General features: G+C 41.0%; 2 protein-coding genes and 1 long non-coding RNA gene across 3 annotated transcripts in view; 2 read left to right on the top strand and 1 right to left on the bottom strand.

The window, feature by feature from the left end:
* Positions 1–407: 407 nt before the first annotated feature.
* On the bottom strand, positions 408–2,717 carry mod (modulo). Its single transcript, XM_017075789.4, has 4 exons — positions 2,372–2,717; positions 1,874–2,180; positions 1,063–1,797; positions 408–956 (listed from the first exon to the last, which is right to left on the bottom strand). Exons 1-4 carry the CDS (start codon positions 2,591–2,593, stop codon positions 616–618), a joined length of 1,605 nt encoding a protein of 534 aa, XP_016931278.4. The 5' UTR covers positions 2,594–2,717; the 3' UTR covers positions 408–615.
* Positions 2,718–2,868: 151 nt separating this feature from the next.
* LOC139353107 (uncharacterized) overlaps positions 2,869–16,897 on the top strand; it is a 69,038-nt gene continuing 55,009 nt past the window's right edge. Inside the window, exon 1 of the long non-coding RNA XR_011604250.1 lies at positions 2,869–3,003. This is a non-coding gene — a long non-coding RNA (uncharacterized lncRNA). The remainder of the gene's footprint in view (positions 3,004–16,897) is intronic.
* krz (beta-arrestin protein kurtz) lies at positions 3,472–9,194 on the top strand. Its single transcript, XM_017075791.4, has 2 exons — positions 3,472–4,176; positions 5,873–9,194. Exons 1-2 carry the CDS (start codon positions 3,591–3,593, stop codon positions 6,715–6,717), a joined length of 1,431 nt encoding a protein of 476 aa, XP_016931280.3. The 5' UTR covers positions 3,472–3,590; the 3' UTR covers positions 6,718–9,194.

The following is a 16,897-nucleotide window of genomic DNA, read 5'->3' as shown; positions in this document are numbered from 1 at the left end:
GCAATGGGAGTGCCGTACTGGGTAAATGAAATTATTGCGTGTGGAGTTGTCGTCTTTGCTGAATGACTCACTATTGTGCTGAGACTAATGAATCATTTGACGAATGGAGCGGGAACAGCACAAACACCACCCACAAACACTTGTAGCCTTATTCATTTATATAAAAGCCGGTACGTGCCGGTTATTTACATGATGTGTAATATGGATATAATTGAAAATTCAGGTTTTCTTTTAAAGATTATATAGAAGAGTTTTAGAATAAAACAAGTTTCAAATTATCAAGAGTACGCCGGTCGCATGTAACTTGATTTGCGTTACAAAAAATTACTAAGCTGAAACAAAAAGATAGAGAACCATTTGGTTACGTAGATCCCTTATTCAGCCATTAAAGATATCAAGTTTATAGATACATTTTGACTCTTTTATTTAGTTTTAGGTTTGATGCTTATAAAAGTCAACATACGTTTAAAATACGGCTAGTATTTTGCAGTTCAAGTTTAAGGGGTATCTCTTATCGACTATATCCATTACATCAGTGGTATGGAACTAAAGGGATTGTGGCCATATTTGTGGTACTGCAGAACTTAAAACTAAATATTTGTAGATTTCCAAGCTCTAAAACTTTCCCCTCTTCGCGAAAGGATGGCCACCATTTTCGTGTGCCGGGCGCTTGTTAAAGGGTTTCTTTCCGAACTTATTGTTCCCATTCTTCTGGAACTGGGGGGGTGCTTGTGAGTGCGCAATAGCTGCACGTTTCCTTAACAATCTGTGCTTTAGCAGCGAGTTGGGCTCGATAAAAATGGGAAGATTGTTTACAACTCTTTCGTTGGACAAGAAAGATTTGCAGAAAGCGTCCTCATTCGTGAACTTCACTACGGCCTTGTTTTTGAACATCTGGATGCTCTCAATTTCGCCGCTCTCGTTAAACACTTTCCGCAGATCGGCTTCAGTGGTATCTACAAGAAAAATTGTACATACAGGAATAACAGTTAATAACAAAAATATATCAATTAATTACAAAATTTTACAATGATACACAAAATTCAGATTAGGGCAACCCACCTGCAGACAAGTTCGTCACAAGAATCGCCTTCCCCGAGGTGCTGCGTTCAAAGCGCAACAGTTTCAATTCCAAATTGTTAACAGTCTTTCCCTGGAGTTGGTCCAGAGCCTTAGTGGCGGCTTCCGGCTGCTTAAACGTGACAAAGGCCAAGACTGTCTTGCTGCACACAACATCTAGATAGTCCACTTCCCCGAACTTTTTAAAAATCTTCTCCAGGGCGTCAGCGTTGTACGACTCATGTTTGCCCAAATTTTCTACAACCAGGGTAAGTTCACCGGTTTTTAACGCACTCTTTACAGACATTGGATGCACTGTGATGAAGCGAGAATAGAGTTCGGTGCTGTGCAGTTTAAGGACCTTGGGGATGTCGTCGACTGAAACCAAACGTACAAAGGCTTTGGGGTTTAAGCGGTTACCGGATAAGGTCACTGACTCCACGGGAGCTACTTTTTCGAAAAAGGCCTTTAACTCTTCCGTGGTGACTTTGGGTCCAATCAGGCCAACCACCACCGTGCGTTTGTTTAAAGTTTCCCTGTCCTTCGGCTGGGATACGGTCAGAGCCCTGTTTCCAAGGGTCAGTGCCTTGGGTTTGGCCTGCAGAGCAGCTTCTGCTGCAGCTGGCGTATCAAAGGCGATAAGGACTGAATTGAGGCCATTCTTAAAAGGCAAACGAGTTACTGTGGAAATCGGTCCAAATTTGGAAAACAAGGCAACCAGGTCCTGAAGTTTGTAATCTGTGAAACAAAAATAAATTAAATGAAACTATTTTGTTACAGCTTCCACATTCAAATAACGGAAATTTGATGGTACCTTTTGGTAGGTTTGTGGCAAATATGATTGTATTTTTTGGCGTTCCTGAGGGAATCTTGCCAACGCGTACTTTGGGAATTCCAGTCTTTTCATCCGACTCGTCAGTGTTGGATTTTCCCGGTTTTTTAGTTCCCTTGCCCTTGGATACTGGTTCCTCTGCAGGTGCCTCATCATCGTCGGAGTCATCTTCCTCATCCGCGACTGCGCTGTTAGAAACCTCACCAGGCTCCACCTCGTCATCGTCTTCCTCTTCCTCACTTTCGTCCTCTTCAGCTTCCTCAGCCTCGTCGTCGAGAAAATCTTCGGCCTGGAATAGGAAAATACCACTTATTGACATACTCTTCTAACTTCTACCCATCGTTAACTTAAAAATAAACGTGGTAAAGGAAAGGCTAAGTAGGTACAGAATTCATTCGATGTGCAATACACCCCCAAGGCAGGTACATAGACCTGCAATGAAATCTTCGAACAGAAGAGACCACGTTGTTCGGTGCTTACCTCGGAGTCGCTGTCGTCCTCAGCTTGGTCGTCATTCTGGCCCTCGGCGTCGGACTCCTCCTCGCTGGACTGCGGCGGCACTTCCTTCACAGGCTGCTTCCGGGACTTCTTGGTGGGCGGCGACTGGGCGACCACGTTTTCCTCCTCTTCCTGCACCTTCTCCTTCACCACCCTGTTCGCGGCCTTCTTGCCCTTGGCGGCTACGGCTTTCTTTTGGGCCATCTTAGCGGTTTCTCGAGTTTTGGTTGGACAAGCGAATCAAGTACGGTTTGGATTTTGACGGACAACGCGTGGTTTGCCGGAATTTCGAGTTGCACGTGGAAAATTGGAATGGCGGAAAAAGTGTTGGCTAACTAACTTTTTTTAAGAATGAAATCTCAAAAAAGACCAGAATAAGTACGTAAGTGTCAACAAACGTAAGCCACCGTAACGTAAGTGTGGGCAAACGTAAGACCACGTAAGTGTCAGTGAAAAAGGGAGATAGCCTCAGCGTAAGTGTCAGTGAAAAAGGGAGATGCAAGATCAAGAATCACGTGGAAAGTTGGAATGGCGGAAAAAGTGTGGGCGAACTTTTTTTAAGAACCTGAATCTCAAAAAGACCAGAATACCAGAATATACCAGAATATCACAACGTAAGTACGTAAGTGTCAGCAAAACGTAAGCCACAGTAACGTATGTGTGAGCAAACGTAAGAGCCACGTAAGTCGTAAGTGTCAGTAAAAAAGGGGATAGCCTCAGCGTGTCAGTGAAAAGGGAAATGCAAGATCTGCTCTGGAAAAGTGGAAAAGTGAAACATCGATGGGGCGATGGAAAATTCGTCGATGCCATCGTTACGCGGACGGTCGCACCAAAAACTGCGCAGTGTCCTCGCTAACCTAGCCGGGTCACAAATTTGGCTGGCAGACAGTGTTGGCAAACCACCAATCGTGAGTGGGATCAAACGTAAACAGTGCAGTGTCCTCGCTTATCTAGCCGCGTCACCCTCCAATATTTTGGCGACACCTGCGATAGTATCGGTATAACTGGCTGGCCGGACAGTGCTGGCAAACGGCGGAACAAGTATACACATAAAAAATTAAAAAAAATTAAAAAAATTGCAGCACCCAACGACCCAACGCACATATATTATTGTACGGAGTGCCGAAAAACAAGGAGCGGTGTGTGCGGAGAACCATTTAGCAGGAACACCAGCGAATCAGCAGAAGCGACGCAGCCGCCAATGAACACGATGAACGGCGGAGGTGGTGGAAACGGAGGAGCACTGGGGAGCAATGGATCTAGCACAAATGTGACAGCTGCCGGAAGCAGCGGCGGAGGGAGCGGGGCGGCCAACGACGAGGCCGGAGGCGATGCCAGCTCCCGACGCCAGGCGACGAGGGTCTTCAAGAAGAGCTCCTCTAACGGCAAGATCACGGTGTACCTCGGCAAACGGGACTTTGTGGACCATGTCACGCATGTGGACCCCATTGACGGCGTCGTCTTCATCGATCCCGAGTACGTCAAGGACCGCAAGGTGTTTGGCCAGGTACTGGCCGCCTTTCGCTACGGGCGCGAGGACCTGGATGTCCTGGGACTGACGTTCCGCAAGGACCTGTATCTGGCGCATGAGCAGATTTACCCGCCCATGCAGCTGGACCGTCCGATGACCCGTCTGCAGGAGCGGCTGATCAAAAAGCTGGGACCCAACGCCCATCCGTTTTACTTCGAGGTTCCACCTTACTGCCCCGCCTCCGTGTCCTTGCAGCCCGCCCCTGGGGACGTGGGCAAGTCCTGCGGAGTGGACTACGAGCTGAAAGCCTTTGTGGGTGAGTTCGGGTCTGGTCTTGTGGGAGTGTCCGTGCACGGCGGTCAGACAAAGTCAAAATCATTGATGGGCGATTGCAGCAGTCGATACAGGCATTTAGTATACGTATTTTTACATTTCACTCCCATATCTATGCACAGTCGAGCCTTGATTGCGTGGATTGGAACGGAACAAACTCTGGTTGGGCATTCCAACCAGAAGCAATTTCAGATAGAAGCCGCGTTTTAGATCAACACAAAACCTGATTTCATTCAAAGTTGTAAACCTTATTGACATTGTTTTACTAGAATCTTGTCTTAAATTTTGAGACTAAAGGCTGTAGTAAACTTAACTATTTGCGTCCTATGGAGGTTCGACTGTAAATTGGTTGTATATGTATGTGGCTTTGTGTAATTTAGCGCATGTGTCACGCGGTCGGGAACACGGGGTTAATTAATCCAGCTACGTCGGGCTGCGCAAAAATGTCATTGGGCTTGGTGACGCAGCGTCCCACCTAATTGAAATTCGACGCTTCTAATTGGAATCTGACTCTGCCGTAGTTGTATCAAAGCTATTGTTGTTGTTGGCTTTAATTAGGCTCCGCCGTTGTCTTTAATGACGTTTTGTTCACCACTATCCAATTGCTGGATATAATTCTTGAAAACCTTTTTGAGTATAAGCTGTTATTTTCTGCTGACTTCCCATTAACTCCTTTTTTCTTGTTAAGCCCTGTGTTGCAATTAATATTGTCCGAAATTAGCGAGAAAAGCCTGTTCAGCGAAATAGTATGTTGCGATTTAGGAAGTTGCCTGCGCATACATATTTGCGACTCGCACACGCAGCTCCCATCGCACAGTACCTGATTTTGTTCCTTCCCCTGATTCACCCACTGCTTTCCGTTGGGTAAATAATTATATCTACATATTTTTTCGTTTGCCTTGCTTTGTTCATAAATTTTTGTTGGTTTTATGGCTCTTGTTGGAATTTCGTTCTTATCTAGCAGCCAATTTGCGTACGGCCATAAAAAGATTAATGAAGTAGCAGCGATGCCAATTGCCGTCTGGGTGGGCCCTAAATATCTAAGGGATTTGGCTGTGGATGCACTACTTTATTTTCGTGTAGTAAGCAGCAGTAAATCGAACAACTTTTATATTTTCGTTAATAAATATCAATTAACGTTTATTATCTTGCCAGATTATTAAAACTAAAATAAATGTTGTTATTAATCAGTATCTACTGTAAACCAAAAAACAATTCGTAGAACTTATAAGCAATGTTGATGTTTCTATAGTTCGCAGAAACGATTTCTCAGCTATTCTTTTTTCCCCCATGACGATTTGGCCAGAGCTTTTATTTCCTTGGCGTCTGCTGATTTGTATATTTAATGTGCCTCGCTTCCATGTTTTTGGTATAAACAATTAGCAGACGGAGCTCAACTTGACGCAGAACGATTTATTACCTTCTGAATGGAAAGTGTTTTTTTTTTTTTAAGACAGCGCCAAGATAGAGCCGTCTATCCTTGGGTACCAAAAATCTCTTGTCGCTGGGGTCGTATTAAAACGTTTCTGGAACTCGTACCGATATGTGATATACGCAATATCAATGACGCATATTTCTAACAAATTAACGAGTGACACACCCCCGGTTGGATTATGCATACGTCATTGGATTTCTACAGCAGCTGTGTAGCGATTACTCATAATGTTTATCCTTGATAGGTGAGAACGTAGAGGACAAGCCCCACAAGCGGAACTCTGTGCGACTGACTATTCGCAAGGTCATGTACGCCCCCTCCAAAGTCGGTGAGCAGCCATCGATCGAAGTCAGCAAGGAGTTTATGATGAAGCCGAACAAGATCCATCTGGAAGCAAGTTTGGACAAGGAGCTGTACCACCACGGCGAGAAAATATCGGTCAACGTTCACGTGGCCAATAATTCGAATCGGACGGTGAAGAAGATCAAGGTATGTGTCCGTCAGTTTGCGGATATTTGCCTCTTTTCCACGGCCCAATACAAGTCAGTGGTGGCCGAGATCGAGTCGGAGGATGGATGCCAAGTTGCGCCCGGGTTCACCCTGTCGAAGGTTTTCGAGTTGTGCCCCCTTTTGGCGAATAATAAGGATAAATGGGGCCTGGCTTTAGACGGCCAGCTGAAGCATGAGGATACTAATTTAGCGTCTAGCACGCTCATTACCAATCCTGCCCAGCGAGAGAGTCTCGGCATTATGGTGCACTATAAGGTTAAGGTGAAGTTGCTGATAAGTTCGCCGCTGCTGAATGGTGATCTAGTGGCTGAGCTCCCGTTCACACTAATGCACCCCAAGCCCGAGGAGGAAGAGCACCCGCTGTTGGGCGAGCGATCGCCGCGAGCTAGTTTGGCAGGGGGCGGTCAGCCGCTAGTGAGTTTGAGCGACGGTGGAGAGACAGGATCAGCGGCTGGGGGTCAGGACGTACCCACCACCACCAATCTTATCCAGCTGGACGACGACGAGGCACAGGATGATGACATAATTTTCGAGGACTTTGCCCGCCTGCGTCTAAAAGGCGCCGAAACGGAAGCCTAAGTGAAACGGAACTTATAATGTTTACGGATCGAACTAATTATTATCCATTTACAGAAAATGTTAACATCATTTTCGGCATTTGTATATGAATGTGAAAAGCTAGAAAAAATTTGCAGAGCCGCTAAGTGTAAAGTTTTGTACCAATAGCCACGGTAAATAGTTTGAAGTAAGCTATTTGATATGTGTAGGCCATACGTTCTAGTATCTATAGGGTTTAAGCTGAAAGTGTACGAATTTTAAAATGTGAAATTGTTTAACAAATCAACAAACCAAATCTACACAAAATACACATGCACAAGGAAACAACACACGCCATGTATTTCGGCCACGCCTGCAACAGTTGAAAGAATGCACAAAATGAAATTTGTTTTATTTGAAATGTATACTTTTATTTTATTCTTTTTTACAAATTAAATGCTCAATTCAATGTTACATAACACGCAAAATAAGAGATTCTTATGATGATGTTTTTTGCCTTGTCGTAATTGTGACAGTTGCTGCCTTGCAATATATTAGAAGCTTTATTTGCAACTATTTGAAATTTGTGTCTTTTTTATGTTAAATAACAATTTCAATTTATTGCAACCGATAGTTTTGCACACACTGACAACTCTATAAAACATTCACGCCAAAGTGTTTAGAGTAATTTAATTAATTTAAAAAGTAGAAGAAAAAAGCCAACTATTTTCTTATAAACTGCAAGCAGTCCTCTATAATTTAAAGAAAAGCATTGAATATATTTTTATAAATGTAACTACAGCACGGAATTATAATTGAGAGTTAAATAATGGTGTCACAGACACATTATAAGAAATAACCACTTTATTCTTTAATTTATTTTACAAAATTATTCAATTACTCATAAAAGTTTAGATGGCCGTTAACAAAACACCAACCAAACAATAAAATTGTAATTCACCGAAGGGAGACTCCCGTTTAAAGGGCTTTGAAAATGCCCACCTTTGTTTATCGAACGGGCTTGGCGCCTTTTATTCATAGACATGTGAAATACTATTTAAAATTAGATAAAAGAAATGTTATAATTGGTCAAGCTCTCGGGCAATGCAGCCCGTAGGTGAAGGTGTTGTATGTTTTCAACAGGCTAAAGTAGCCAATAAAAATAACACGGAAATCAACATTTGAGTTAAACATATATGTACCATGTCGCACACATCTAATTATAATTGGCAATGTCTGAATCGAAATTTTTCAACGAAAAATCGAACACGAGTATGGAAGTACGTGGGATTATTTTAGAGATCAAAATTTGGAATTTGATCACAATTCCAATCGAAGAGAAAACCAACAGATAAATTAAGGGAATAAACAAACAAATTGTACACTAAGGCTTTTAAATGTCAACATAAGCTGGAATTCCATTTTAGATCCCCAAACCGCCCAAGCAACAGAAACGTAAGGATGGAGACATTGAAACAATGTTGACGTTTTCGGAAAAAAACATATTTTAAAATGCATTTTTATAACGCATATATATTTATACCCCAACATCGACGTATAGGTTTGTTGCAATGTTTTTATCAACTGAGAGAAGCAAGAAAATGAAATGAAGGAGTTAATTCATATAAACGTGCATTAAATACTGGTTAAATGGATACAACATGCTAAAAAGAATTAAAATATATTAGAGCAATTCATATTTATAAATGTATATTCAAGTGCGAACAGCTAGTTGCATTATTTAGATAAAAATTATGTGAATATGATAGTTATATAAGAACGTGTGTACTACTGAGAAAAGTGAAGCATTTAAAACGTAATTATTATTTGTATGCATGTCTCTTAAAAAACAGCAATATAACTAGATTCTTGAAATTTTCATGATATGTCGAGATTTTCTCTGCAGTTGAACCAACTGAACACAAAAATTACACCTTATATTATTTAACAGAATAAATTTCTCAAATTTCTGATCTAAAATAAGTTCTTAGTGGTTGCTATCAACATTTTAAGAAAATTACAATTTTGCCGAAATAGTTAAATACACTAGAAATGGGTGTGTCTTTTAAGCTGCCTAAAAGTGTGCTCTACAATATACATACATTTAAGCAAAGACAACTGTGTCCAAAAACTTGCACCCTTTACTCCTAGAGGAAAACGGTATTTTTTTGAAAAGGTAAAAATTCAAAGTTAAAACAAAATTCTCGAACTAGTGCTAGGTTTGTGCAATCTCATAAACAGTTGCTTTGCTGCTTTTGTATGGAACCCAAAGAAATAAATTGGTTTCATAAATAATTACACGCACTAATTCTATAATTAATTATTGTGTTCAATGGGTCCAACTGCAATTTAAGCAACAGCACTTTTTGTGCTAAGTGTACGATTTTCTTTATCAAGCTACGTTTAAAAATAATTTGTAATGTTTTTATAAATATTTTGTAAAATAGCATATATATTTGTATACTTATATAGCGAGTTGAGTGGAAATAAACGTTTGTAGCCAGCACGATAAAGATTGAGATGAATTCATTTTTATTTTTTAAGTACATATTTGTCCGGTACCGAGATGCATTCAATTTTATAAATATTTAATTATAATGTATGTATACAACTTAGGCGATACAAATCTAGCCACCGTAGCCCACATGCTGAGCCAGCGAACCAAACGGAATATGGAATCTATAACTACCTACCTATGACTAATCAAACAAAAAAATAAACGTGAAAGATTGAATGTTGTTTGTTTGATGTTATTAAATACAGATAAAGGCAAGAACAATTAGTAGATATAACGAAATTGTTGACTGACACGTTGGAGCTGTTTGTATTGAAGACGGGAAGGAACGGCGGATGTCTGCAAAAGACTATGTTTGAAAAGCTTTAATCTAATAGATACATTGTACATACCACACTGAAATTAGGTGGGCAAAATCCTCATTACCATCATATTATAATATTTATTTTAGTTTGTTGTATATCACGGTGTGTCCCATGATATGACAAATCCCACTTTGCCTCCAACGTGTCCATCAAGTAATTAATATTCTACGTATGTGTATGAGCATTATGCAAACAAAACCAGAAATTAATAATGAATTCGCAACGCAATTGCAAATATATTTATAAATACCAATACTTTTTTATTTTACTGTCAATATTGTTGCACCATTTAGAAAATAATTAATTAATTAATTATTAAATAATTTTGTGTCCAGGCATGAGAACGAGAAATAATTGCAAGTTTCCAGAAAAAATGCGACTAAATGACATTGTCTCTGTATTTGCATGAACAGTTTAATGTTAATGTAAACTACTGAATAATTATGCAATAATAAAAAGCAACAATTCAAATTGATTTTTTATAAATAGTTAGGGCCGAGAGTTGCCCTGTTTGACATATTTTATGGTATAGACATTAGGGTACTTGGGAAAAAGTGAGAATGCCACCCAAGAAAAAGAGGTATTTGGAAACAAAAACGGGGTACCATGGACTTTTGGGGGTCATAACACATGCATACTTAAATAATTTATTAGTACACAACGGACTTTTGATCACCGCTGCGGTTCATAGGCCTGGAGCGGAAGTCGGGTCGAGTTGGGCGGCGACCGGAAAACCGCATTGGCGAAAGCCATTTTTTGTTTGGTTTCATTTTCACTTTCCCATCCTCACTTACAGCAGATATTATGAGCACTTAAAACGGGTAAAAGCGTACAAATTTTTTTTTCGGAGAATTCACTTCGGTGGTGTCTGTCAGTTAACCTGTGAGGAAACTGTCGCTGAACCTCGCAGCAACTCTTCATTTCCGGTGCGGCTTAAGAGCCGTGATTCCTTCCCGACTCCTTTCTTTTATGCCAAATGCGAGTCACAGCACTTGACAAAATTCACGTTTCCGATATGTTTTCTAATATACATTTTTATTTCATGATGCCTTCGAGCTATTTTGTCGAGTCTTATTTATATAAACTATTTTTAAATATAATTATAACCTTTACATTTTAACAAAACCTTACAAAAACACACACTCATTGTTTATTCTTGATCTTAATTTGTCTAAACCTGAACACTGTATTTCATATTGGCAAATTTATGTTTTTGTTGTGATAGTGTGGATTGACACTTCTTTGTTTTAAGTGGAAGAGTTTCAACGAGGGCACAAGCAACGGAAGCTGGCCGCCTGACCCCAACCAATACAAAGCAATTCTGTCCATCTCCGTTCCAGAGTCGCCTTCAGTCTTTTGAGGCGGCCTCACCTTTCTCCCACTCTTGCTTTGTATACTGTATGGTTTTCATTTCCGGCTTCCGTTCCTGTTGAGTTACTTAAGCGGATTACAAGAGCAGAAGCAACTACGAAGCTCAGTCAGAGGAACCTGGAGAAGAGACGGAGTTGATGTCGAAGAAGTCGAGGACCGATTTGTGGCCTCTGCCCCTTTCTCGACTAACAAAGTGTGTTGCACTTTAATTGAGATTTATGGACATTGCGCCCAAAACCCCGCAGCCATATTGCCATATGAGCTGTTCAGCGCCTCATTAGCTTAATTAATGCAGGCATAGGCATTGAATTTCGCTTTCCGGCAGATAACCCTACGTACATATGTATGGGTAAATTTAACTGCCAAATTACTTTGCCTGATTTACTATATTAAATAATTTAATGTTAAAAAGTCGAAGAGTTCTAGACATGCAAGTTGCCATGCTCTCAGAGCTGAGCCTTAGTCTGGAATAAGTTTACCAACTTGGACATGCTAGCGTTGGCTAAAATTCGATTACCTTCGAAACGAAGAAATATTGGTTGAGGAATGTGGATCTGTTGCATTGTATCTCTTCGAGGGCGAGTAACTGTGGGATCTTTATACAATAATGAAACTTTGCAAAATGTTCGTACGATACCTCCAAGTGAGTCAAATGTAAATTTTATAGACTAGGCTAATTAAGGGCTTACCAAATTCTAAAAATGTATTTTAACGTCGACCGAATTGCTAGAATAATTATTTTATTAATGCAGTTTTGGATGATGGCGGGATTAAAATATGACAGCTTTGTATAATTAACGAGATATATTCTGGCTTACGGTCAGAATGAACTACAATTTCTTATTGAGCAATATTCTTAGAACACTAAGTCGTTCCAAGAACTCAAGGGTTTGAATCAAATTAACTGCTTACCATATTTAATTTAAAGATGAAATATGCTGCAATACTTTTAAAAGAAAAAAACAGTTTGGGTTCGTTCCAAACACTATAAAAGAAGTACAAGATGACCCACCCTCTACTAAAAGGCGTATTAAATTGGAAACCACCATTTCTGTCAAAATAGCCTTTAAAAATCTTTTGTAAGTGGTTGTAAAAAGGCTCGGTCCACTAAATTTTTAAATCTATTCTTTCTTTTCATACTCTTTAAATGCTTTTGTTTCAACTTTTTAATTTCGTTTGGGTGCAGAAATGAAGTGTGGAAGATGTCTGGACTATTGAAGCTGTTCTCGGACATTTCACTTCAAATGCAAAAGTGTACTGCAGGCTCCAGTTTGCTTTCGTTTCTCGTATTGCATAGCCTGGCGAGCCGGAAACATGCTGCGCTCCCTCCACTGCCGCCCACTTTTAGCCTCTTCCACCAGCTTCCGTTCCCACGCAGGTAACAAACATGTGTACCTAGCATGAAACAGAGCAAATGTGAACGGAGCAGCTTCTGAATTGGACAGTTGTTACCGCTGGGCGTCTTTGCCCAGTCTCAATTCCAGGTCCAGATCCTGCGTTGGTTCAGTTTATGTTTCTGGCTCTGGTTCTAGGCTTCAAGCTTCTTTTGACTCTCCGTCGTCTATGATTGAATAGGATGTGAATTTACACTAAAAGATATGTTACCGTCTTAAATTATGAAATGCCATTGGGATGATTAATTTTAATAATGTTTCTTATAGGAGGGAGTTAGAAAGGAAGATGTATTTTTAAAATCAGACCTCCAATGTCTAAGAAGAGTTTCTAACGATTTGGTTCCAGTAAGGACTAGAAGAAAGGTAAGGTAATGTTTGGTAAAGGAATTAGAATTAGAATTAGAAATCAGTCTTTTATTTTATAGTTTTTGTTGAGCTTTTTTGTCAGTGCTAGCGTGATTGAATGGACTTTGAGTGTAGTACAACACTCCGAGCTCACAATGACCACCACACCATGTTGCCGTTTTACCATGCAAATGCCGGGAAAAAACATTTTTCGGACACAACTCCAGAGGCGTGGGTGGGGAGAGATGGGCACTCGAACAGCTGCCGTCTGCCATCCGCCAGTTTAGCCGGCGGCTAGTCGATGATGAGCGCAATGTTCATAACCTGACCCGCCCCCACTCTCTGAGGGTATGTGTGTTCTGGTGGGGTTCGGCTTTGCATGCTAATTTCCTGCAGGTGAACACGGGCTGGAGACTGTGCCGTGTGCCCAGCGGCTTAACAAGATCCGAATTCCATTTCTCTTCAATACACGCAGAAAGAAAACCACATGTATTTTAGGCAAATAGATATTACCAAATCACCCTAAAATTCAGAAGTTAGAAAAGGAAAATTTTAATATTCTTCACGAGAACACAATGTTTTAAATTAAGGCTGGACGCAACTGATTAAATTAAATCAGGTTTCTTATTTGAGTTGGCACAGGAAGTATTTTTCCAATATTTATTGTTGTGAGTGTAGATTGCTTTTTAGCTTTGCCTAAATTCTTTTTGGGTTTGGACAGATTAAAGTGAAAACTGACCGCACCGTTCACTGTATTCAGAAGTTTAGCAACGACTGATTACAAGACCCTATATTATTTCGCCACAACAAAACCAGGCCCACAGCCAACTTGGTTGGACACACGGCTAATTGGCCAAAGTGCGTGTGCTTCGCTGAGTGGTTGTCCCCGGTGGAAGCATGCTAGGACTGGGGAGCGGCCAAGGGGTGGGAGGAGAGTGTTCTTGATTATACTTCCGCTTGCCTAATAGAAAGTGCGCCACAAAAACCACATTATGCCGGCACCTTGTCGCCCTCGAGTTGAGGATGAACATCCTATATAGCATACCATACCTGGTCCGCCCCACTGGATCTCTCCTCTTTTCGGCTTGGTTTCGGGCTGTGCAGCCACAAAACTTTTACCGTTTGTATTGCTTTCCCCTCCGCTCCTTGGCCCACGTGTATTGGCTAAATTAATATTCTCAATTGAAAACTTTTCAACAATAGTTGTTGGTAGAAAACTTTTTCAAAGCCATTACACTGCTAGATGAGGTCCTTACAGTTGATTTGATGATCTTAAAACTGGTTACGCGTTTGTTTATACTATAGTCTCTTGAAGATAACTTATAGTTAAGTAAGGAGTATAACAAAAAAAATTAATTTATAAATTGTCTTTTTGTTAAAATAAAGGTATCAAAAGAACGGATTCGAATTTTATTTTTTCAATTATTATTGTCTTATTTAAAAGTAACCTCTAAGAAAAGAATAAATTAATATTTTGACAGGCATAACATAGGGCGTGATTATTTTCGGACAGTGCTTACTAGGGGAGCCACAGCACAACTTTTGTGTGTGGCTTTGCGTATTCCGATCTAATAAGTCGCCAGCTATCTAACAATTCAAATCTAAGAAAATTTCAAAATTCAATTCGCACTGAAGAAACGAGCCAAGGAGGACAACAAAAGCTTATATTCGTTGGAGTCCCTTGTCCCCGTGCCAGCCCAACACAAACCACAAAGTGAACAAACATTTTTGAAAACTTGCTTGAATAGATTATTAGGAATTATCAAAACTTAATTTAGCTTAAGAGTCCTCAACACAAAGCGGGCCAACAAGAAGATGCGGGCGACTAATGAATCACCTAAGGGGCTGGGGCTGTGAGCCACGGCCAGGTGTCAAGCAAGCAGTGCTGCACCACTTGAAAGGCGGCTTTTGAAGTGGTTGCCGACAGAACTTTTGAGCGAAAGCCTTGGCAATCCCATAGATCTTGTAGTAGCTTTGTTGTGGAGTCCGATAAATCCGGGACCTTTAAAGTTTGGCACATGCGACTTAAACGCTGATTTACTTCTTATTAGCAGTGGGAATACACTCAGAAAAATTTAACTGTTGAAGAGCAGCAATAAATACCTGCTGTGATGACCGGTAGTGTAGGTGAGATGGATCGATCTAATGAGGCTTCCCAGCTGGCGTCCTGGCCTAAAGTCTCCAGCTGGGTAATCGGCTTCAATTAAAGAAAGCCAAACGACACCGGCAATTCAGTTTCTTTGTGTCCCAACGGACATGGAGCTACCGTCGGAATAGACCGACTCACCGTCAACTGGAGTCAAGGCGACCTTTAGCCCCTTTCTACGGCTCCCTTCCTTCAACTCAATCTGGTGTTAATAATGTGTCGCAATACTTACGGCGGAGCAGTGGGATAAAACGTGGCAGCAGAAAAGAATACTTGAGTTACCTTTACCTTGCCCTTGCCTTGCTTCAAAGTCGATAATCGCCGGGGCCAACGGATGTCCAATTAGTTGTGTGCCAGCTTCCGGCTCTGGCTCTGGCTCTCTTCCTGCTCCTCGTACCATACACCATCACCACCCGCTGGCTATCTTCGTCAGGTTCCACCCCTGTCAATTGCAGCCGCTTCGATTGCGATTTCGATTGCCAGTCGGAGCCCTGTTCACCGTTCATTGTTGTCCGTGGAGCGCCCATGGCATAATTTTCGGATTTGCTTGCCAGTCAATTGCAAGCAATTTGCATAGATTGATGCTCATACTCATATGCCAGGTTTCTGGGCTGTACGGATACTTCCATATCCGGTTGCCTAATCAATACCGATGTGTGACCTAAAATCCTTTTTTGGACTTTGAAACTGCGCTTATCGCGCGAATAAATTGAATAAAGGACTTTCGGGCTTTAATTTAGGGACAACTCAAGCCTTGTCAAATTGTTCAAATGGTTGCTGGTAAGATCACACTTAAAAAAAGACAAATTTTGATAAAATTAGAGTCTCATAGTTTAAAAACTTGAATTTTATAATTAGCTTTACAGCATTTTATAAGATCTTCGACTATATAAAAATTCAATTTCTTGCAAGTGTATGTATGTATGCGCGGTATTCCTTCCTATCATCTTTGTGTGACAGGAAGCCAAACAAAAGCAACATGTGTTACTTGTACGGCCTGCCAAGCGTCAAAAGGCGAGAAGCTGGAAAAATCTATTAGAACGTGTCTCGCCTGCCAACCCGCTACTTGTCTCCCGCTGCACCGCTCGCTCCTCTGCACCCCGGCTATATTTTACCCGGGGCATAATAAGCTTCGCTTTCTCTCCGCCTATTTATTTTTTATTTATTTCCACGTGCGTGTGTGCGAGGCAGATATTTACTTATGATTGAGTTGCGTGGCAAAGCCAATGCAGAGTGAAAAAAGGCAATGGCAACCCTCGAAACAATTTGGTAAGAGATTGCGGTTGCTTTACTGATTTTCTCACCCATTTTGTGTGCGCCTTTCTCCCCTTTTTCCCGGGATTTCCTTATCCGCTGCGTCGTGTGTGAGATGAAAATTTAAATTGATTTGCATTGTTTGACTGTCATTGTTGTTGCCCCCAGCACTGCTTTATCTCTGCCCTCCATAAACACTGAGCTTTGCCCAGCCGTCAAGTTGAAGCATTAAAGACTTCAATTTGTGTCCTGTATACCCATTACTTAACATTTTTGGTCCATATATAAGATAAATAGATAATTTGACCGAACTCATTTCTAAATGTCTTCTTTCTAGAGCAAAACCTAGTATTTATCTAAATAGTGACCATTTTAAAGGACTTTTCCTACATTTTAGCCAGGAATCAATTATTTTGTGCTGTTCCAGTAATAGACCCACCTGATTCCGGCAGCATGGTAAGTTTTTTAACGGGCCAATAAGTGCTCTTTACGTTTTGCTCGGGGTTTTTTTATAAATTCCTAACGCCCCATGCATTGATTTTCCACTTGCTTAGGCTTACAGCACCAACAGTATCCCAACTCAATCCTTTCCCCCAACCTTTTGTTCTTTCGAATATTTTTCGGAGTATCCATGTCAAAAGCCGAGTCATTGCACGTGCACGGTAGGGATGAGGGTAATTGCCATGTGTGTATTCTGCAGAGGGTTGGGAAACAGGAAGAGCATTCAGTTTTGGGGCTGTGGATTGGTAATTGAATTTATTGTTTGACATTTAAAGTACCGTCGATTCAATTACGGTGGAAAATTGGTATCAAAATATTTACGAGCTGTTTA

Source organism: Drosophila suzukii, chromosome 3 (assembly GCF_043229965.1).
Source record: "Drosophila suzukii chromosome 3, CBGP_Dsuzu_IsoJpt1.0, whole genome shotgun sequence".
NCBI lineage: Eukaryota > Metazoa > Arthropoda > Insecta > Diptera > Drosophilidae > Drosophila > Drosophila suzukii.
This window is presented reverse-complemented; position numbering and strand designations above follow the sequence as displayed.